The 24,065-nt window shown below is 37.7% G+C and overlaps 1 protein-coding gene across 2 annotated transcripts in view; it reads left to right on the top strand.

Annotated features, from left to right (window-relative positions):
* ESR1 (estrogen receptor 1) overlaps positions 1-24,065 on the top strand; it is a 358,224-nt gene that overhangs the window by 272,657 nt on the left and 61,502 nt on the right. For both annotated transcript variants that reach the window (XM_004598354.2, XM_058664156.1), the window contains exon 6: positions 10,522-10,660. In XM_004598354.2, coding sequence (XP_004598411.2) covers positions 10,522-10,660 — 139 coding nt within the window. The remainder of the gene's footprint in view (positions 1-10,521; positions 10,661-24,065) is intronic.

The raw sequence follows: 24,065 nt of genomic DNA, 5'->3' as shown, positions 1-24,065 counted from the left end.
GACTGTATTCTCTTCTCTTTTATGTCGAATGTCATAGATAGTTCAATACTAGACGTGGAATATTGTCTAGAACCTGGTTCTAGAAGGTTAAGGAAAAGGATCAGAAATCATTCAGTCCAACAATTACATTTTTCCCCCTAATCACATGCCATTGAACATGTATAGTCCTTCTGACTCTACTGGAAACTCAACTGATAGTCTCCTTAAGCATATTCAGATGTGCTGTGAGTGACGATTCTCCATGCATTATGAACAGTTTCTGCACAGGTGACATCAGCAAATGTAAGACTTTTCACTTCCTTTTACCATCCAAAGCAGACAGCTCACACATTTGCATGGTTTTTACATGCTGAGCTGTTGTCCTTGGTCCCTAGTTCTAAGATCATTGGTCTTCAAGATGCTGTGGGAAGAACCCATAGATTGTCTCCAAAGCAGGCTTAGTGAACAGTCTGACTGTGCCAGCTACCTCCAAGGTAGCGTCAGCCTCAGGGGCTGAGTGGATGTCCTCTTCTGTTTGGGCAGTCCTTAGCCAGCCATTTAACATTCAGGAACCAAAGAAAGCTTCATAAGTAGGCAAACTTTGGGGAGAGATTTTAAAGATGGAAGGAAATGATGTTTTTGAGATTTTACTTGTGTCTTTTATATGTAGCTTTGCCTTAACAGATTTTGCTATCACTTAAATAGCATATATATTTTTAGTGCATCAAAATCCTTTTATGATTACTTAAGTTAATAATCTTAGTTTAGGGCTTGATTTTCTAACCTTTGAATTTTGATAATTTTTCACAGACATTCTTTAGTTAGATAAGGATATTATTCATTTCTCTTAATAGCTTATGAAGTGACTCATCAAAATTGAGTCATGAAGGCCAATTGCTGCACCTGCTCTAAAGCAGAAGCTGTCTCATTGTTATAACCTTTTCTCAAATATCTTTGCTTCATTTGTACCAAACCCTGCTGATAGTTAATAATGCTTTTTTGCCTTTAAATAATTTTTTGAGTATTCCAAGAAAAGTAGAAAATAAAGAAGGGACTTCCCTGTTTGTATCGCAGCACCGCTGAAATGTTCATCTATTTTAGATTCAGAAGTCAATATGTAATGAAGGAAGGCATGTCTCAGTTTTCTGAAAGGATGTAACAAGAAAAACTGCCAGCATCTTTGTTATCTTGGAAATCACAGATTTGTGTCTTTAACCCAACGTAGGCTGCTAATGAGGGGCACAGGAATGCCCAAAGTTCTTCGGAAGAACTGGATATCAGTAGACTGTTTTGCCTTATGATTTTAATAATCACGCTGTTTTATGCACTCAAGATCTGATTCTGGGAAGGAATCCATAGATTCCATCAGAACCCAAAATGGAACGCCAGTGCTTACAACCCGGTCGTAAATACATCTCAACCTACAAATCTTAAGTTGCAAATACTTGTCAAGCAGAAAGAAGAAAATGCATCACTTTAACAGGATTTGGTGCTATGTACTATTTAAAATAAAATATTTTGGTCCTGTGTCATTATTTTAACAATGAACTAATAGTATTGAGAGCTGTTATTTAGTTGTTGAACACTAGTATGTACAGGCACCGCAATATGTTCTTCACATATATTTTTTTGTAATTCTCATCATAACATACTTGGATAGTAACAGTCTCATTTTTTAGATGAAGAAGTTGAAGCCTAGAATAACTCATTCATTAAAAAAATTGTAAAACATATAAGAAACAGAATCATCCTAACAGTCAAAAGGTTCGCCCAAGGCCACATAACTATCAAGTGGAAAAGTCCATCAGTGGCCAACACCGTTTTTACTACGTATTGGATCTTCTTAATACCTATTCTACATGGAAAAAAGTTAAAAATTCTATGGAGACATGTGGGACTGTGAAGTTGTAATTCTACTTTTGTCCCCTGAAGCAGTGTCTGAGTGAATCAAAGACCAACCAGGATGTCCTGGAATAATCCAGTTTGCTTCCAGGTCTGCCCCTCATCATATCACCATGGCATAAAAATAAGAGGATGCCACTTCACTGAGGGCAACTGAATATCCTTATTTTAAAGAAAAGATAAAGATAACCTATTTCCTCACCTTGCTTAGTTTTTATAAACTTTGCTTTTCATTTGGTATATGTGTCCTTCTTTGTGTGTTTTTATTTTGTTGTGAGTTTTTTGTGTTTTTTTTTTTTTTTGTGGAATGGTTCGTGTGTTTTAGTTATCTCAGTGCAGACCATATCCCATTTATAATCTGAAAACAAGAGATTTTACAATCTTCACTAGTAGGCTAGGTTTGTGCCTCCTAGGTACTAGTTACAGCAGTCCTAGACAACTAACAGAATGAATGCTTTTCTTTGTTAGGGATGCAAGTGTAGTTTCTGTTGTAATCCTTACAAACTCATCATAGTTGAAGGCATGCAGTTTGGAGCCAGGGATCATGTTTGGCCAGCAACTGATGGAATAATTTTTACCCCCAGGCTAATTCGAATTTATAGAATCTTTTAGGCTGTTCTGTCTATCCACATTATTTTTAGAGTGGTTATTTAATGACCTCACAAAGAGGTACTAAGAAAAAAGATTCCACCAGGGTTAAAAGCAAATAACTCTTTGGCTCTCTAGCATTTAATAATATAATATCCTTTCATCCTCTTTTTAGAATGATGTTTATAGGTTCAGAAATCATCAACTTAAGATGTAGAATGATTTTTCTTCCTTTTGATACTTGTGCTCTCTGCTACTGATATTTGTTTAGGGGAATGGAACAATTATGGGAGGTGGGAAACTATAGGAAGGCCAGAGCGAGGGAGAAGTTTGTTCTAAATAAAGCTTGTGTGGTCATAAGATCCCCTTCTCACTCCCGCAGAACCCCCACAGTCCTCCGGACTTTCTGGTGCATCTCCTTCTTGGTGTGCAGTGTGGGACTCAGCAGAAGCATGTCATGTGATTTGATGCTCAGACTTTTGGATAGCTCCTGATGATTTTGCCTTACTCCACTCTGAATTTACATAAAATGGTAGAATCAGTTTGTCTTTTTTCCTAATTTGTTGTAGAATTAGAATGCCATGTGCCATTGGTAACACCGGGCTTTCCTGCACTTTCAAGTCAAATATCTGCATGTGTATGCGTGACAGAGCCGTCACTAACACTATCAGATCATTGTCAGCATCAGTTTTGGCTTCACTGAGGGGAGGTGGGAGGCAACCATCATCATTCATTTGCTTGGAGGAACTTGCTATAGAAAGTAGACTTCTGGAGCTGGCACAGTGTTTCATTTGGCTGACCCCTGGCTGCAAGTTCTGGATCCCATCTGGGTGTCATTTTGTGTCGCAGCTGCTCTACTTCCAGTCCAGCTCCCTGCTTATGGTCTGGGAAAGAAGCGGAGGATGAACCAAAGCTTTGGGACCCTCTACTTGTAGGTGACCCAGCCATTGTGGCCTTTTCAGGAGTGAACTAGTAAATGGAAGATTTTTGTCTCGACTTCTCTCTGTATTCTGCCTTTCTAATAAAAATAAGTAAATACGTTTTTTAAGGGGACTCCCTCACTCTCTTTTTAAGGTCTTTGTATTGGTGACATTTATAGTGTTTACCCAGAGCATATAGTTATCTGGACAACTGAGACTAAATTGCAATTATATTTGAAATGTCCTGTAGGTCTGCTTTGAGGTGGATGGGAAAGAATGTATGTTCCAAGGTACAAGTGCCTGTTGACTTTTCAAATACAGCCAGTCTGTGCTCTTTGTCAGGGAACTCAGAATCGCTCCACAGTGGCTGGCCTTCCTGCTCATTTGATGAACCCTTAAAAGGACATTCTTAAGTACTTCACTTCATGGCTTATTAATTTCGTTTCCTCTTTTAGTTTGCCAACTACTCTCAGAAACTGGAAAATAATTTTTTACGTTGTCCTCTTTCTCATTTAAGCTGAAATTGATTTCTTTCTGAGTTCATAAAAGGAAAAAAATTGTAGTTAATATAATAGCCTTTGCTGGATAAGAAATTGAAGACAAAAATTTACTTTCAAGCTGTATGGTATCAGACTAGGGTGTTGTTCTAGGCCTTTCAGGGGGATTGTAACATGAGTGTAAAGTCTCATGTCCATATAGAATGACTGTAGTCCCTGCCAGAAGTAATTGAATCGTTTTTTTGGATGGCAGTGGAGGTTGGCTTTTCATGCGTGTTTGGAAAATTGGGAAGCAAGAAGACATGCTTAGATTCATCAGCTTCTCTAGAACTCTTCTCAAATGCTTATCGTCATGACAACCCTCTCTCCATAAACCAGGGCTCTGAGTGCAATACAGATGGGATTGATAACAAGGTACCGTTGCCATCTGCTTTGTTTTCTCTGAGGGACTATTTTTTTTTTTAATCCCCAAGAGTGATCCTGAAATCTGGAAGTCCTAACATTTTTTTTTTTTCTTTTGGGAGTCAGATGTAGCTGCAAGATGAATTCTTTTCTCCTGTGAAACTACTTCCTCACCTGTCATCATGCAACATGATTATTGCTAAATAAAGGAAATGATGCATAATTATGTGTGTGTGAAAGCAAATATGGATGTTTTCATAACTTCTCTATTTTGCAAAGTCTGATTTGAAGTGCACATTGACAATGAGGTCCAGAGGAAGGAATAATAGGCAACAATTTTCCTAGGAAGTAGGAAAAGTTGGCTTTGCTTTGAAGATCATGTTAAAAATCTTTTGCTGCTAATGGTAAGGCTACACACAGTCTGGTCAGTTCTCTCAGTGTTCATAGCCAACAGGAAAGAGTATATATAAATTCTTCAGGAGAAGAAAATCATTTCCTCCTGCTATACATGGAGAGAAATTGTCCTACTCAGGTGAAACAACCCACTGTCTTCTCTCTCCTTTGGCCATAGACATGATGGCATCTTCTCATATCAACTTCCTATAGAAACTGAGGCTATCATTATTAAGGGAACTTAAGCAATATTCGATATTCCAAGCTTCTTTATGCTGTGATCAGAATTAAGATACATACAACTTTGGGCTGGGGAAGAAAACAATTACTCATTAAAGGTGTGTGGCAAACTAAATTGGTAAGTAAAAGGTAAGAGAAATATGTCATGGAATTTCCTCTGTATTGTAAGTACATTGTATGCATTGGGATCTGTAACTCCAACTGAGGCACCTTTTCAGTGTAATTCCATTTTTCTTTCATGTTCAGAAGTGTATTATGACCATGTAGGAACAGCAGTAATTCTTTTTAATAGAACATATGTTGATGTGTAAAAATAGTCAAATTCTACTGGATGAGAAGATACAATCACAACATATTACACACAAAAACACACACTTAAAAATATATTTGATGATTAAATAGTAAACATGGGCCAATGTCCAGGTCAGGCAAAAATTGCTAGAAAAGGTTTAAAGCCTGGTAAACTCCTGGGGTTAAGTTTGATAGTTTTTCAGAGGAGCATTACAATAGGTATGGTTCCTTGAAGATGGTTCTGGGATGGCTTTTAAAAGTGGATGACAATTGTTTGCAAACTTGAAATCTATTTTGTCTTCAGACTTCTTTTATCAAAGAGTAGCGTACAGTTAGTAGGCTGCCTCTTCTACCTAAGACCATTGTCAGAGGAAAAATAGATTTCTGCATTTGGTTTCTACCTGCTGCTTGTATTGCGAGAGAGAGGTCCAGAAAGTACCCCATGACTTCAGTTTATTTTTCTTCTTTTGTTTACATTGAGGCAGGTGCAGAATTTCTACAAATAATACTTGTCAGTTTTTATGTTGGATGGGCATTAGAGCCATCATGTTTGAATCTGAAAATGCAAAATTAATTCTCAGTGGAAGAGGTGTCAGATTCAACTGCTTTGTTTTGAAGGATCTGATGACGATGTTATCACATGAAATAACATGATTCTGCTGTAAGACTACATAGTCAAAGTTGTGAAGTTTGTAGTTTATAAGTTTATAAGAAGAAGTTGTAGTTTCTATAGAAATAACTGTCATCTTCCATAACTATTTCAAGATGCTAATATTGAGGTTTGTATCTTTTAGATTAAAATATATGAAGGTTCTGATTTGGTCACTTCTTAACTCAAAGTTACTGGCTGTGACTGTATTTTGAATACATTATTTCCCTCAAAAAAGTCATGTTGAAGTTTAATCCCGATTGTGGGGTGGTAAGGAGGCAGGATCTTAATTGGACTGTGATATTTAGAGCTGATAATTTTGGGGGAATGATTGGAAGTGTGGAGCTCTGCAGCTGAACATTGGTGGCTTTATTAGAATAAACACACATGCATCCCTGTTTCCTTGCTATGTGATGCCTGTTGTGTCCTGGGACTGTGCTGGCAAGTCTGCCGTCACCAGATATGAGCCCTTAAGCCTTCAGAACTGTGAGATAACTAAACTTGTCTTCACAAACTTTCCACACCTCAAGTGTTTCATTGAAATAATGAAAAACGGAATAACAGGCTATCCGTGGCCGTAAGAGTAATACGGCCATGAAGTTGCCTGAAGAAAATTGTTTTGTTTCCCGGGGCAAGCTGTTACCACAGGGCAAGGTTCTGTCTACCCCTAAAAGGGTGGAGAATGTAGTGTAAAAGGTGACTGGATTCAATAGAAAACCATCCCAACTAGATTGGAAGTGTTCAAAAACAGTTCCTTTCTAGAAATGCTCAACATCTTGAAATGTTTTGAGTGCAATACATCCAAAACGTGCTTTCGTCTCTATTTTCCATATGTATTTTCAGTAAAATATAACCCACATGCCCTTGTTTCGTCTACTTTTAAATCATGAAAAATGTTTTGTGAGAGTTGTTTTATGTCCAGAAAGCCTTTTATCCTTTTTACCAGTCTATTTTTATATAAATCAAAAGGAAAAAATAAACAGAAAACACAACATGACATCATAAATTAGAGCAAACACAAAATGCCATTTACAATTGCAGTTCTAAAGCCAAAGTGTTTTCAAACAAAATGTTTCTCTTGGTGTTTTATGAAACCAGTGTTCCCTTCAGCTGGGCACACATTGCAACCTGTTGGGATGACGTAAGGAGAGTAGCTGCTCTAGAAGCCTGGGCCGTCTGCTCACCCCGTACATTTTATGGGCTTGTTAGTCCATCTGGATTTTATAGGTGGGACAGGCTCTTAGACATCTAAAGTAATTGGCCACAGGCCACCAAATAATTGCAAGCCAGGTCCACTTGAAATTTCAGCTCCTTCTGTTTTGATTTCTTTTGATCTTATGCTCATGGTGGTGGTGAATAGGGAGGGGTATTCATTTCAGATAATCAATATGTTCCAGAATTTGGATGTACTCATCATTAGGGTTGAGGATAAGAGCTATTTTAGCCACAAGAAAAAGGTAGCTTGCCATTGACAAGGTGGCTATTAATCTGGTGGCTATGTAAGTGTGTTGGATAGGTGATATAAGAGTTGAGGTCACAGTGGCACCTGCTCATGCTTCCATTACTATAGCAAAAGAAAGCCAGATCACCCAGTGGTTTGACATAGGGCAGGTCTGGGAGGAAACCCCTGCCTTTGCACTGTGTTCCACAGTATTTTCCCCAAAATAAACACATATTCGATTACTGTATATTTTAGTGAGCTGTACTACACTTATTTTATGGATACATGTTGTATAAGAATGCTGTATGGTATAACTTATTTCAATGAATTGAGTTTATTCTTCTAAAAAATGACTTTTCAATGTTTGTGCTATTGCTAGAAATACCTATAATATAATGGGAATCTGTGTAATGGGTCCATTTATAAGAAGGAGTTCAAAACTTCTTTGAGAAAATGAAGGCCATATTCAACTATACCATAAGGCCTATTTTTCATGATATGTCATTAAGTTAGTATTTTCTGGGAAAAAATATCCGAAGTGGAGTATTATAAGTTCTTCTGACATTATTGTACCAAAGATTTTCTCCCAGAATTTAAAGTTTTATTTGGTCTGTATTTGTTTTTGCACTAGCATCTTACGTTCCATGGTTTCTTGGTTTATTTTTTCTAACTTACTCCTCGCTTGCATTGAGTTCCTGTAGCAAAGGAAGCGAGATGAATTATTCAGCTCTTTTTACCTTGAGTAAAAAGGAAATGCACAAAAAGATATAAAAGGCAATTTTGAAATTGACATTTTGGAGACTATTGCTGTCATCCCATGACTGAGAACATGATTAATTTTTGAAGGTCAGACAACCAATATTTTTTTTCCAGTGGATTTATGGAGGGAGCCAACCACCTGGCTTCTAGTTTTGTAGATGGTACTCCCCAGAAAAATATGCTTTTTTATCTCTCACAGGCTTTCTACTTTGCTTTGTATCTTCAAAGATTGTATCCCTTGGAAATAACAAATGTAATTACTATAGTACTTAGTCTTTCTCGTGTCTCTACTGAAGGGCTACTCTGATTAATGTATTGTTCCAAGGCAAAGTGTAACTTAACAAGCATTCAGATGCTGTGAGTCATTTTGCCTAAGGATCCCTGAACACTTTCCAACATTTCCAAGAGTCTTGCCCCACCCAGTAAGGGAGGATGGGGAGGATGGGACCTTCAGGATCTGTTTGTGTGCCAAGGAAGATTAAGCAATGTGTGCTCAGTGCCTTTCAGAGGATAGCCGAGAAGTGGGGGGCAGATACTTGCCATCAAAATGAAGTTCAAACCAAATGTCACCATCTTGGGGAGGAAGTGAGCAGGTTCCTCGGTACTGGAGGATGGAAGCTGACATGCCTTTACTTGGTGAACAGGCTAAAAAGGAGCTGGGTGCACAGTGGAGGGAGCTGCCTTTTTCTGTATAAGAAGACTCAGTTTCCTTAGCCAGCTAGGTCTTCCCCAGGCATAAGCTGGGGTGGAATTGAAGATCTCGCTATACTGTATCTCATCTCTGGATACTTCTGTACTAGAACTGGGAATGTAGATAAGAGGAAAGACTCTTCTGTGATTTAATTTTTTAAAGATATATTTGTTTTTTATTGGAAAGTTAGATATACAGAGAGGAGGAAAGACAGAGAGGAAGATCTTCCGTCCGATGATTCACTCCCTAAGTGGCCGCAATGGCCAGAGCTATGCCATTCTGAAGCCAGGAGCCCGGAGCCTCTTCCGGGTCTCCCACATGGGTACAGGGTCCAAAGGCTTTGGGCCGTCCTCAACTGCTTTCCCAGACCACAAGCAGGGAGCTGGATGGGAAGTAGGGCTGCTTCCAACAGCACCCATATGGGATCCCAGCGTGTGCAAGGCAAGGACTTTAGCCACTAGGCTGCTGAGCTGGGCCCAGTGTGATTTAGTTTAATTTAAAAAAAAATTTTTTTTTAAATTTAATTTAATTTTTAAAATAACATTTCTGAATATCTGATTCCACCTTGTCTGAAGAACATATTCTAGCTTTTTGTAGGACTGTTGTGGCCCTTTGGTGTGGACTCCACCCATGGACGGGCCTCTGCTCATGGGTGTGGAGGTGGGGCTCCTCCACTGATAAGGGAGCAGTCACTTCTCACTCTGCCACCTGAGAGGGTTTCTACTTCTGACACCAAAGCCACTGCCATGTTCCTGTATTTATGCTTATGCCACTCTGACTTGTTCAAGAAAAAAATACACTTTTAATCCCTGAAGTCATTGTAGCAGCTGAATGTGTAACTATGTATTACATTATTCTTCATGTTTATAGGAAAAAGTAACCTAAAGATTGGAAATTAATATCTATATATAGTTGGATTGATTTAATTCTGTTTGGGATTTGTGTTACTTTTCCCTATTGTGTATGAATTGAGAGTGTTTGTGAACATTTTTTTTTTCACAACAGAATGAGGAGCAAAATAGCATCAAAACTATATAAACTGTAGGAAGGAGACACTTGATCTTACAGTTTTGTTTCACTTTTATTGTATTGTTGGAAAGTTAATTGGCATGTTTTTCTGCACCTTTCCCCGACTCTGTCCCTTCCCAACATATTTTTATTAATGACTAGAAAAACATTTGTCCTCTTCATCAACCGATAGGAAGCAAGAGCATACTTCATTGATTTTTGCCAGAAGTAGCCATAACGTCTTCATCGTTCATCTGGATTGTTATCCCAAGTGATGTATTGGCCCATACTTGTATCAGAGATGTTTCTTTACATGTTTAAAAAGAAAGACCATAGATTAGCAAAGACATAGGAATTTAGGAATTTGGTCCTGACTGGTGTTAAGTCAATAATTTATATTACATCTTTGGTCTTCTAAAAAAATGATTTATAATAGTCATTTGAGGCTATTAAAATGTCTAAAAGTAGGAATTGACATTTTAATGCAATTTTAGTACAGAACATTCTAGAAGGCTAAGAGGGTTGCATGAATTGTACATTCCTGTAGACGTGACACTAAGGCTCTAGCAAACTGAATGTTGAGATTCGTTGTTATCACTAGATTGAAAAACAGTATTTTCTTGTAATATGTGCTTCTGTCACACCTGATTCCATCAGTTGAATGTGGACACTTGCGCTTAAATATATATGGTTGGATAAGTTTCACCAGTAATACAGACTTTTCGTTTCAAGTCAACAAAGTTCTTTCTATCTTGTTTCAGGCTTTGTGGATTTGGGCCTCCACGACCAGGTCCATCTTCTGGAATGTGCCTGGCTGGAGATCCTGATGATTGGTCTAGTGTGGCGCTCCATGGAGCACCCAGGGAAGCTTCTGTTCGCTCCCAACTTGCCCCTGGATAGGTGAGTGACCTGATTATAGTTTGGGAGATTCCTATTTTTCTTGGTCACTGACCTTGTTTTATTCAGAAGTCTCTGAAACTTCAGTTAGGTATGTTTGCCTTACAAGTGGATCAATTTGGGTGCAAAAGGCCAGTAACTGCATGGAAAGCTTAGGATAAGGTTCTGCTACAGTCTTCTCAGAGGACCCCTATTGGCTCGAATACACACATGCACACATACACACACACACACACGCTTACCACATCATGCCATGCCGTACAATGAACTGCAATTACTTAGCTCTTGTTCAACATGGGTCATATAAAAATGATGATTAGCTTTGCTTTAATTAAAATCAAATTGTGATTCAAACAATAATAGAAGTTTTATTTAAAAAAAGATTTAGTTATGTTTACTGCCAAGTCAGATATACAGAGAGGAGGAGAGATAAAGAGTAAGATCTTGTGTCCTATGGTTCACTCCCCAAGCAGCCGCGATGGCTGAAGCTGAGCCAATCTGAAGTCAGGAGCTCGGAGCCTCTTCCAGGCCTGCCGTGTGGATATAGGGTCCCAAGGCTTTGGGCCATCCTTGACTGCTTTTCAAGGTGAGGAATTTAGGCTACCACACCAAGCCCAGAAGTTTTATTTTTATCCATTATTTCCACCAGTAAAATGAACTTGACCAGAAAGTTCTGAAAGTCATGGAGTCACTTCAGTTTTCAAACATTGCCTTTTCAAAAAATTCCTCCTGAGCTCCCTTGGGACATGGATATTATATTTCTCTGTCTAGGTCTTTGCTTAGAGTAACAGAATTTAAGCATTACGCTGTATCAACGGTCACTGAGCATGGTTTCACCCTACACCAATAACTCTACCAAGTATGAGGGGCACATGGTCTTATCTGATCATTCACAGTGCCCTGGGAGATGAAACACTCAAAATTCATTTTCACCACTAAGGCTCAGATACAAAAAGCACAGAACCATCTGGGAAGGGCATGAGAATCTACATCCGGAATCTTTATGCCTCATCCCTATGGTCTTCTGTCCTGGGGACTTACTCCCTTCCATACTTTTCTCTTCAGCGATGCTTCCTTTGGCTTGGAACCACAGCTCTGCTTCCAGATGTATCTTGGCTTTTGTCTAGGAAGGAACCATAAAATTGCTGTTTCTTGCAAGCTCATTTCACACTCCGATGTAACTTGACTTCCTATCACACAGCTCATGAAATTTCACATTGGAATACCATACTATCTCTCCATTCCTGCCCCACTCCCTGGATCGCTACCCCAGCATTCTCTGGAACAGAGCTACAGAAACATTAATCAAGGTTCAAAAGAATTCAATAACGTACTGTTTACTGTGTTGCCATTTTGTATTAATATATATTTTAGCTTTAAAATCAAAGAATTTTGTCGAAGAATTGTTTTATTTATTTCAAGGGCAGACAGAGAGAGAGAGAGAGGACGAAGAGGAGATAGAAGCAAGAGGCATTTCTTCCATCAATTGCTTTATTCCCCTGTGGCCACTAGAGCCATGTCTGGGCCAGGCTGAAGCCAGGAGACGGGTATTCTATCTGAGCATTCCATGTGGGTGGCAGGAACGCAAGTACTTGGGCCATCTTCTGCTGCTTTCCTAGGCACATTCGCAGACAGCAGGATTGGAAAACGAGAATCCAGGACTTGAACCAGAGCTCTGATATGGGAATTACAACCAGTGACTTAGCATGCTATACCACGCCATTAGCTACTATGGATATTAAAAAAATTTTAAGTGATACCTACTAATGGGTTACCATATGTTGTTTACATATATTGTGTAATAACTGATCGAGGTAAATATGTCTGTCTCCTCAAAATTTATCATGTCTTTATGGTTAAAACATTGAAAATCCTTTCGTCATAGTTTTCTAAAAGAGAAACACATGGTGTGTTAACATTACGTATTATTACTCTGAAGGTGCGATGGCTCAGTAGCTAAATATTCCCCTGGCAAGCACCAGGATCCCATATGGATGCTGGTTTGTTTCCAGATGCTCTACTTCCTTCCCAGTTCCCTGCTGGTGACCTGGGAAACAGTAGAGGATGGTCCAAAGCCTTGGGACCCTGCACTTGCTTGGGAGACCCAGAGGAAGCTCCTGGTTCCTGGCTTCAGATTGGGTTAGCTCCGGCCACTGTGGCCACTTGGGGGAGTAAGCCAGCAAATGGAAGCTCTTACTGTCTTTCCTTCTCAATTATAAATCTGCTTTTCAATAAAAATAAATACATTTTAAAATAAAACTGCAAAACCAGTGTAATGGAGCACCAGAACTTTTTACTCACATCTGATTATAATAGAGCAGTTATTTAAGAACTTCCCGCTGTCAGTGCACAGCAGTGCTAATGATTGTACATTTGTACACAGACTGTCTGTCTTGTCATCCTCCTGAATTGATTTATTAATTCTAAATTTTTTTCAGAATCTTTGAGATTTTTCTATATAAGACCATGTTGTTTTCAAACATTGACAATGTGCCTTTCTCATATCCAACTTAAATGTATCTTCTTTCTTTCTCTTGCCTGGTTGCTCTGGCTAGGGCTACCTGAACCACGGTGACAACATCAACAGCCTTGTCTTTTTCCACGTTGTAAAGAATAAGCCTTCAGATTTCCTCTATTTATTGTGAAGTTCGTTGGTGGCTTAATATACATAAACTTTAAAATGTGGAGTTTTATCTCTTCTATCATTAATCTATTCTTTTTTTTCTTATGAAGAAATGTTGGATTTCACCAAATACCTTTTCTACTTCTATTGAGAAGATCATATTATTTGTATCTTTTATTCTGCTTTTGTGGTATATCACATTTGTTGATTTGCATATTTTGAACTATCCGTGCATCATTTGTGTGAATTTCAGTGATCATAATAAATAGTTGCTTTAATGTGCTGCTAGATTTAATTTGTTGGTATTTGCTGATTTTTCCCCATACCCTCTCAGCAGCGGTATTGGTGTTGCTTCTGCTGTGTCCTTCTCTGGTTTTGGTATCAGGATAATGTTGGCCTCAGATGAAACAGGGAGAAATTCATCCTCTTCTACTTCAGGGAATAATACAAGAGGAACTGGTATTAATTCTTCTTTAAATGTTTTGTAGAATTCAGAAATCAACTCATCCAATCTTAAGTTTTTCTTACTGAAAATATGAACATTATATTACTCATTGTTAATATCTTAGGCATTCTATTACACAATGTGTTGCTTTAACATGGTCATCATAATTTCTAAAGAGGGTCTGTGTTTCTCTTGTGTCAAATGTAATGTCTGTCTTTTTGTCTTAAATTTCATCTTTAAACCTTCTCTCGCTTTTGTTAATCTACATAAGTGTTTGTTTTTGTTTATCATTTCAAAGATCCAACTCTTTTTTCATTGATTTTTGGATAAATTTTTTTAAATTCTATTTCGTTTACTTCTTCCTTGAGTTTTATTATTTCTTTCCTTCTATTAATTTTAAGTTAGATTTGTTCTTGTGTTTCTAGTTCTTTATTCAAGATCTTCTTGCTCCTTTGATATAAATATTAACAGTGGCTGTTGAGTTCTCTGCTGTACTTGTCTTGCTATTATCTCAAGTTTTGGTGTGTTGTATTTGTGTTTTCATTGGCTTCAAGAAATTTGAATCTTCCTTATTAATTTTCTCTTTCTTTCCTCACTGATTGTTCAGGAGTAGGTTGTTTAATTTCCATCTTCTTTGTACTTTTGGAAGTTTTTCTTGTTACTTATTTCTAACCTATAAAACAATACAATACAGAAACATAATACAATAGAATACAATTTATCTTTTTTGTTTGTTGAGAATGGTTTTGTGATGTGTCATACAATATACCCTTGGAAACAACCCATGTGCTATTGAGAAGAATATGTAATCTATAGCTGTTGGATGGAATGCTCTCCATATGTTGGCTAAGCAATTTGATCTAAAGTATGATTTAACTGTGCAGAATCTTTGGTGATTTTCTTTATGAATTATTTGGACATTTTTGGTAAAATATAGTGTTAAAATTCCATAATATTCTTTCCTAGAGTCCATCTCTCTTTAGTTCTGTTAATTTTTGCTTTGTGTGTCTGGATGCTCCAAGATTACAAACACGTATGTTACAACTGGTATGTCATCGTGCTGGAGTGGATCTTTCAACATTATGTCATTCTTTTTTAACTTTAAAATCTATTTTATCTGTTTTAGAAAGTATGGGTGTTCTGCTTTCTTTTGAATTTTTATAACTGTAATGTCTTAACTATCCTGATATTTTCATTATATTTATGTCTTTAAAATAGAGAAACAAAGTTTATACATTTGAAAATTAGAATTACAGATAAGGAGTAGGAGGGAGGGAAGGAGAGAGAAAGGGAGGGTGATAGAAAAGAGAGAGAGAGAGAGAAAGGAGAGAGAGAGAGAGAGAGAAGAGGGAGGAGCAGGGAGGTAGAAGGGAGTTAATATACAGAATGAATCTTCTGTTTACTTCTTACTCCCTAAGTGGCCATAATAACCAGGATGGGACCAAACTGAAGCCTGGAACCGGGGCCTCTTTTTGGGTCTCCCACATGCATCGCAGGCACCTAAGCAACTCGGACCATCCTCCGCTGCTCTCTGAGACGTATTACCAGAGAGCAGGATTGAGCATCCCGGATTCAAATGGGTGATGTAAGGGGTGCCGATGGTGTAAGCAGCAGCTTTACCTGCTACAGCACAATGACAATTGCTAAAACAAGTTTCCTACAAGTAGTACATTGCTATGGTTTTTTTTTTTTTAATCTATTTGGTCACTCAGTGTCTATTAATTAGGAGTTTTGGGCTCGGCGACATGGCCTAGCGGCTAAAGTCCTCCCCTTGAAAGCCCCGGCATCCCATATGGGCACCGGTTCTAATCCCGGCAGCTCCACTTCCCATCCAGCTCCCTGCTTGTGGCCTGGGAAAGCAGTTGAGGATGGCCCAATGCATTGGGACCCTGCACCCGTATGGGAGACCTGGAAGAGGTTCCAGGTTCCTGGCTTCGGATCGGCGTTCACCAGCCCGTTGCAGCTCACTTGGGGAGTGAATCATCGGACGGAAGATCTTCCTCTCTGTCTCTCCTCCTCTGTATATCTGGCTATAATAAAATGAATAAATCTTTTAAAAAAAAGTTAGGAATTTTAATTATTTGTATGCGTGGTAATTATTATAGGTAGGATACTTTTCTAGTTGTATTACATTTCCTCTCCTCCTTCCCTACAGTGTTATTTCTGGTTAAGTGATCTTATATAATAGTAAGTGTTGATCCAATTCTGAATTTTTTGCTAACTCTATAATATTTTTGTTTTGTGTAAATGTAGTTAGATATTAGTATAATTAGACAACTATGATTTTACATATTTTGAAATAATGACTTGAAATGCTATAAAGCTAGAAGAATCACAAAAGAAAAGGTATACAAATACTAGCATCCATTTGTTCCCACATGTTATTTCCCATTTAAAATCTTTCTATATTTTCTGTCTGATTGCACTGTGATTATTAATTTATTTTAAAAATTTACATAGTAAACAGAGTTTTTTTTTCTACTGTGTTGGTAAACATTTTACATCTTTCTGTAGTATTTATTCCAGCCAGTGAATTTTCTATTTCAGGATATTTTTCCTTCTTTATCAGTATTTCTTTCAGTTTGAAGAACTTCCATCATCATTTCTTGTAATGAAGCATTGACTGCGACTAATTCTATCAACTTTCATTTACTTGGTGATGTCTTTATTTGTCCTTAGGAGAATGATAGCGTTGTTGGGTATAATATTTTGTCGGAAGACTTTTTTCCTTCAGTAACGCCAAAATCTCATTCCGTATCTTACAAGACTATGAGATTTCTGCCAGGAATTCCTCAGTCAGGTGAACTGTGGCCTTATCTATGTGTTCTTTTTTTTTTTTTTTTTTCTCACTTGCTCTCTATTTTTGGTGAAACGTACCTGGCCATTGAATTTGCCCTGAGAACTCTAAATGTGGCAGGACACATTCAGTCCTCTGAAAAGTCTCCCATCTCTACAATTGCTTGTCAGAATCTTCTGTTCTTTTTAAAAATATTTATTGGTAGGGTAGATTCTCAGGATGGCAGCAACTACGTGATAATTACTACACAACTCTCATTGATTCTCATGATAATGTTGTAGTAAAACAAAAAGAACAGTTTCAATGTTGTTCATTTATGCAATCCTAGGAATATAATTGTATTTTCTTACCTCCCTCCACCCCCTTCTTTATTTACCCATCTTTTGTTTGGAATCTTACTCATTTCTAAAGGCTCATCCCACTTTTCTACAACCCTTTCTTCAAACTCGCTCCTCCTAGGTAAAAATAGTCTTTCCTTGATCTAAATTCTTATTGTATTTGGCCTGTTCTTCCCAATGAAGTATTTCCTATAAATTTGTAAACCTCTTGTGGTCAGCAAATGGATTTGTTCACTTTTGTGTCACCTGCAGTGTACAAAGTTTTCCATGATACCCGTCACATATTAATAGCATGAGTAAGGTCACCCACGGCAGGATGTGGAGAACCCACAACTGCCAGTTATCCTTCAGCTATTAGCGTCATTACAACTCCTTGTCGTTGCTGTTCCCAACTTCCTGGCTTATTCCTTTGGAGACTTTGTAGAATTTACAACTTACCTATTTTGGAAGGATTTAGCACTTCACTAGGCTTAAACTTCTGCTTGTATTCTACAAACTTGTTATATAACACACAATTTCCAGATGTGGATAAACAGAGGATTTTATTTTTCTAGAGTTGGGTCTAATATGGAATGCATAGTTGCAAGTTAAGGATGAGTAAAGTACATAAATAAATGTCAGCAATATTTCAAAGTATCGTAAGTAGTATAAAAACATTTTTGCAATCATTAGCATAGGCCTTATTAGTAAATTTGAATTTACTGTCTTGGTGTTTGAGGATATCTGCTTCAGATGACATTGGTGGATGCATGAAAATAAGACATACTATGACCATTAGCCCATTCTAAATTTGTACATGTGTGCAGTGGCGTCTGGGTCTTAACCGAGAAGCAGTTTATGTTTGTTCCTTGTAGGTTTCCAGTGCCATGGTTAAAGGAATCTCCCTGATTCGCACACATCATCTTGTTCTTCCTGTCGCTCTTTCATCACATTCTGTGGAGTAAATCCTTTGGTCAACAAAAAGTGTTTATCTGTAAATTCCAAAGCAAAGTGTTTGATCTTGAGCTGGCAGCAGACAGATGTTAGCTTTATCCTTTTTATTACACTTCAGACTAGAATGCCCAAGTCTATCACCTTCACAGCCTGCTTTCATTTGTGTAGAAATGGGGACAAAATAAAGCCAAAAACGGCAAGTAGCCTGGCTTGCTTGCTGGGATTAACTTGTTTGCCAATAGGAATCATCGTCTATCTGCAGTAGATTAAGGCAAGATCCCGTTCTCTCAGATCCATTGATCTAATCCAGGCCTTTGTGCCTTACCAAACCATCCATAGGATAGGCGGTGTCCCATTCTTCTCTGGCAATTATTCAGACATTAGCATTGGCCAGTAACGTTTGATTAAACAGGAAAAGGAACATTTTTTGGTTTGCCTTCTCACATTTGAGAGCAGCAGTTGTATTGCCTATCTTGCCCTGACTTACAAAGAGTTAACTGCTTGATTTATTCTCTGACCACAAATCTAATCTTGGTTCAGGGGTTTTATAACTGTCTTGGTAGTCATATGCTTGTAGGGTAGTTTTATGCATTTTTAGACACTCATAAGGTCCACTTTTCCCCTCCATCCTCCAGCAGGGAAGGACAAGTCATCTCTTTTGTGAGAACTGAGCAGTAAAGGTTATTATAAGGTGTTAATAAAGAACCCAGTGATTTGGAGGCTATATGTATGCATATTTATGAGAGAATTAATGCTAATAAGAATGCCTGTGAAAATCATCAGGAAATGGAAGATTCATTTTCCATTCTAGCACCCAATCTTTTGGTATGTTTTGACATCAGAAAACACAAAATATATCTGCTATATCCAATGTGGATGCCCATACTGCAAAACCATAGGCTAACGACAGGGGCAACATAGCTCTTTGTGCATCGTTCTTGGTGGCGTTTCTTTTGGTTGTGAGAGTAAGTTTACTATCTCAGGAAGGCAGATGTTTTGCTAGAGGAAATCATGCAAATTGCCTGTTCAATAAGACTATCCACTTTCCAAGGGATGCCTAATTCTGTTTTGCTGGCACCATCTGTACTAAGAAATTCTAAGAAATATTTGTGGATTTTTCAGGGAAGCCGAAGTGCTCTCTTTTGACTTCTGTTCACTTGGGGGAGGAGGGGAAGCATTCATGCATTTGAAAAGCAGGTCCTAATTTAATGAGCAGAATATTGCCTCCACCAAGCGTCTGGCCAGGAAGTTGTTGATCTAGGTGTTTCCATCCTCAGTCATCAGGAGACCCTGCCTGCAGGAAATAGCACTGAACAACAACAAAAATATTTTATTTGTAGGCAAGGAGCAGGAATGAATTAACCTTAAGAGAAAAACAGCTTGCAGAAGCAGAGAGAACATTGTCTCTTCTAACAAAATGCAGACTGTTTTCCAATTATTATTAATTTTAAGCTGAGAAAAGTCATCTTTTTCTAGAAATAAGATCATTTTCCATGGAGGTTGTTCTTTTATATGTATTTAGGACAGATCATACATCAGAGCAATGTTCTAGCACTTTTCTTGGCTGTGTTTCTATAGACACCATTAGAAAATTTATTTTCTGGCTTTGTTCTGAGAATACAAACATGAAGTTTGGCAATAAGTCAAATTGATGGATTCAAAATGTAAATCATTCATTTGTGCTTTTGGGGCATGAAAAGAGGGCATTCTTTTTATGTTCTCAGAATTCTCTGGAAAAAGTGTGTGCTGCACTGGAGGGGTAGCAGCAGGTGTTAGACTGGAAGGAGGGGACGCGGTGGGATACCTGTGAGCAAAGCTGCTCTGCAAGACCATTCCTGCGTGCCAGTGCTGCTCATCTTCCTGAGGGGTGTAATCTCTGTGCATTTTTGTGTGAAGGCTTCTCTGCCACATCCATATCGTAAGAACATTTCTCATACACTTTACTCCATCATATGGAACTGGATTTAAAAAAAAAGTAAGCCAACATGTAGTAAACTCTAGTGTATTCACTCTGGCTATGGGTTATATTTTCCTACATTATCTGAGACTATTGGCAAGTGAAAAGTTCTGCTGGCTTACATTCTAGTCTCAGATCCAGTTCTGACCCCTTCATTATTTAATACAATTCAAAGGAGGGTGTCAGTTGATTGATTCTTGAAAGTCTTTGGTTTAGTTCCCTGGACAGATCCTGGTAACATGAAACTCTAAAGGAGCAAAATTGAGGCCAAAAGAAGGAAAAAAATTAGCCAAACTATCATTATTATTGATCCTTTAACAGAAAAAGAATCAAAATAGCTATTGGAATAAACTCCAATTGAATTATACACTTTAAGAATGATATGTGAGCTGCATCTCAATAGAAATACTCAACACAAGCAAGCAGACATAGGTTGGAATTATCAGACACGTCACTTTTACCCATAGAACCGTCAGTCAGGAGAGTGGTCGGAAGGTTCCTGCTGGGAGCGGGTCAGCTGCAGCACCATATATTCAAACCAAGGTTTCTCCTTAAAAACCAAAGCTGTTCAGCAACCTAGCAGTGTAAAATTTGCTGAACCACAAGTCTGTTAGTCCTTAGGAGACTTGTACTGTGACCAGTCATAATGCACTCAGCATAGTACAGCTCCGCTCCGACAATTAACCCTGTATAGGAGCAGAATTGCCTTGCATTACATTTATCACACATCAAAAAAAATTTCCAATGTATTATCAACATTCAGACATCGTGTAAATTGGTTAAAATATAAATCAAAACATTTTGAGAGCTTAATTTTAAAATCAAGTTGATGTATTTCAGCCATACACATTAGCCAAGTAATCCCACCCTAATATATTCTTTTTCTAGAACTTGCTCTCTTTGTTCATATTTAAAAGTCCCTCTAATCATTATTGATAAAATATAGCTATAAGGGGACATGATTATTTTCTTTAAAATAGAGGGGCACAGGGAAAATTTTTTAAAGTTTTTTTTCATTAGAAAGCCAGATTTATAAAGAGAAGGAGAGACAGAGAAAAACATTTTCTGTCCATTTGTTCACTCCCCAAGTGGCCACAGTGGCTGGAACCGAGCCAATCTGAAGCCAAGAGCCAGGAGTTTCTTCCTGGTCTTCTATGTGGGTGCAGGATCCCCAAGTTCCTGTGCCATCCTCTACTACTTTTCTAGGCCACAAGCAGGGAGCTGGAAGGGAAGTGAAGCACATGGGATATGAACTGGCATCCATATGGGATCCCAGGATACATGCAAGGCAAGGACGTTAGCCACTAGGCTAACATGCCGGGCTCAATATGGTTCCTTTAAGTTTGTTTTAAGATTCAGTTTAATCTAATTCAGTTGACATATGTCATTTTAGGCTATATGCATGTAGCTAGAATTCTGTTGGATACAAAATAAGAGATGTGAAAGATATTGGTATGCTCTTGGGGACTTTACTGCCTAGCTGTAAAGCAGCATGAATGAATGAATGACGTCAGAGCAGACCCTCACATTACTCACAGCTAAGTGGTCTTAACCAATTTCTAAAGTCAGCAGGTTTGAGCAAAAAACAGTCCTTATCTTACATTGCATTTGTAAACTGATTCATTCCTGACATTTTCATGCAGAGAATTCATCATAGCTCTTTTGATTTATCACATTTCAAAGAGTAACCTGATCTCATATGAGTCTGGCAGTGGGGTCATCCCAGAAATTGGCCTTCTGAAGACTGGAAAAAGGAAAGCAAGAAGTGCTGAGGGGGCTTACCAAGGCAGAGGATAGTGATGCTTCCGTATCTTTGAAGTCTCATAGACCAAAGACTGAGAACTGCTTGGATAGTAACCTCTGAACGAATAACGATTTGACCTGAAAGTAGACAGATAGTACGTCTATCTCCATTGATTGTTAAACTTGAAATTGCCTTTATTATTAGTGCCATGGTTATTTGCCCTTGTAGTCTATAATTATGTCCCAGTCGCTACACCCCATATTATTAATAAAAATTCTTGTGGGCTCCTAATTAAGAAAAAAAATTACGTATAGGTGGTGTTTTTCTTCTAATGCTTTTAGAGATGTTTTAAAAGCTCACTTAATATTCATATTTGTTATTTTCTATTTTTGTTTAATCAAATAGAAAGGAGATATAAAATCCCCACTATCAGTTTCATGTTTCCTTTTATACCACAGCAGAGAACCAGTTTCTTGACAAAATTACATATTTACCACTCTGTATTGGCATAGATTGCAAGATCCATCAAATATCTTTTATTTTTTTGTCTTTGGAGAAGGACATGCTGTTCATTGCATCCTTACCAACCAAGGTACCCTTTATGTCAGATGTCTAGAATTTTGTGTTGGGTCAAGACAAGTTTGATTTCTGTGTGCAGAAATCACAGAAATCATTGAGCCTGCGATTGATCCTTGTTTGTGAGGAGGGCAGAACCTGAGACAGCGCTTGAGTTCTGTGTGAGTGTGTCTGGGGAGCAGAAGAAGGGTTTCTGGGTTGTCATCTTGGCAAACAAAAGGATGTAAAAGACAGGAGGGAGAATATATGCTGTGGGAATGTGAGTTTTTCTTTCTATATTTGTTCTTTAACTTCCTATTGGTGTTATGTCCCCATGAATGCATTAAGTTGAAGATATTGTAAGTTGGAAGTACCTAAGAAGAAAATGCAGTTAGTACCACTAACCATCACAGTTCAATACCGTAGAGTGTCATCAGGCGGTTTCTTAGCATGACCAGGAGGTTCCTGGGAGCTGTGCCTTCTGCCACTGCCAGCACCACCATCGTTGGGAAGCCTAGTGGTAGTACAGGGGAAAATCCCAGTTCCCAGTACTTCTGATTTTTATTATTTTTTTTTAAGATTAGAATTTCACATTTTTAAAAAATTTTTATTTTATTTGGGATTCCCCCCCCCAAACTCCCACTCCTCCAACAGGTTTTCCACACGTTGCTACAATTGTAGAGTCCTTCATAAGGAGTCATAGCTTCACCAGTCTGTTATTTAAGTGTGTCCCGACATTGCTGGTACAGATAGTGTCTTCAGATCTTAAAGGTCTTTGCCAGTGAGGGAAGCAGGAGGAAGGAGGTTGGGGTCCAGTACTTGATATCAGCAGCACAGGGGGAACTTTTAAAATCAATTTTTCCTGATGTATGTGCGAAATAAAGATTGACTTTCATGTTTTTTCAAATGACTGTTCAGTTGTCCCAACACCATTTATAAAAAAGTCAATATTTTTTCCAGTGATTTGAGATGTATTCTTAATTGCATACTAAAGGTCCCTGTAAACTTACATCTTTTTTTTCTGAGATTCCAATTATCTACTAAAGTTTTAAAAATCTATTTATAAATCAATACAGCACATATTTGTCTGTGGAAACTCCAGATTGTCTTAAATCTGGACACACTATTACCTAATTATTGCCCCCTTGGATTTTCAGAGTTTTGCAGATGGTTCTTGGTTTCTTATTCTATGATATTTTTAGAATTCCCTTGTTTAACATATAAAAATGCATTGTTAACTGCTTTAGGATTGTGTGAAGATTAGCTCAGGAGTATTGATATGTTTTTGACATTGAATCTTCTTATTCGGGAAAGTACAAAGTTGGTCTTTCAAACATTCTATATACTTTTCACCTATCTTCAGGTTGTGCCTCACCATTAAGCACAAATGTATGCATATAGTTACAATTTTTAAAATGTGTACATATATGTTTAACATACAGATGTAAATGTGTAAATTATTGATAGTAATATTAACAGAAGCTTCTATTATATCTTAATTTCTTTTTTTATGGTGATACATAATTTATGTTTTGCATATTATAGACTGCTACTTGACTAAATTCTTATTCTTTAGTTTTTCCATTAATTCTCATGGTGGTATATAACCATGTAACAGCAAATAGATATTGTTTGATTTTTCTGTTTAATCCCAAATAACTAAGGCACTTCTCATAGTAGGAACCATAGGTACCATTTTCTTATTCCTATATATTTATATAGCAAGAATTTAGGCATTTCTATATTATTAAACTATTGTTTTAGTAATGAATGAAATGGTTATTTTTGCATCAAAATATCAAAATATTTTGCATCCAGAACTTTAGAGTGCTCAGGGAAGTTTAAGTAGTATGCGAAGTGTCTGATTTTTAATATTTAAAAGAATGGTAAAATTCCCTTTAAATCATCTGAACTTGATGTTGTCTTCTATGGGGGCGTTTTTCAAAATTTGGATCTCCTATAGTAATTGATTTTTAGACTTTCTATTCCTTCTGGAGTCAGTTTTGTGTAACTGTA

Source organism: Ochotona princeps, chromosome 1 (assembly GCF_030435755.1).
Source record: "Ochotona princeps isolate mOchPri1 chromosome 1, mOchPri1.hap1, whole genome shotgun sequence".
Lineage (NCBI taxonomy): Eukaryota > Metazoa > Chordata > Mammalia > Lagomorpha > Ochotonidae > Ochotona > Ochotona princeps.
The sequence above is the reverse complement of the archived record's forward strand: the minus strand, read 5'-3'. Positions and strand labels throughout refer to the sequence as shown.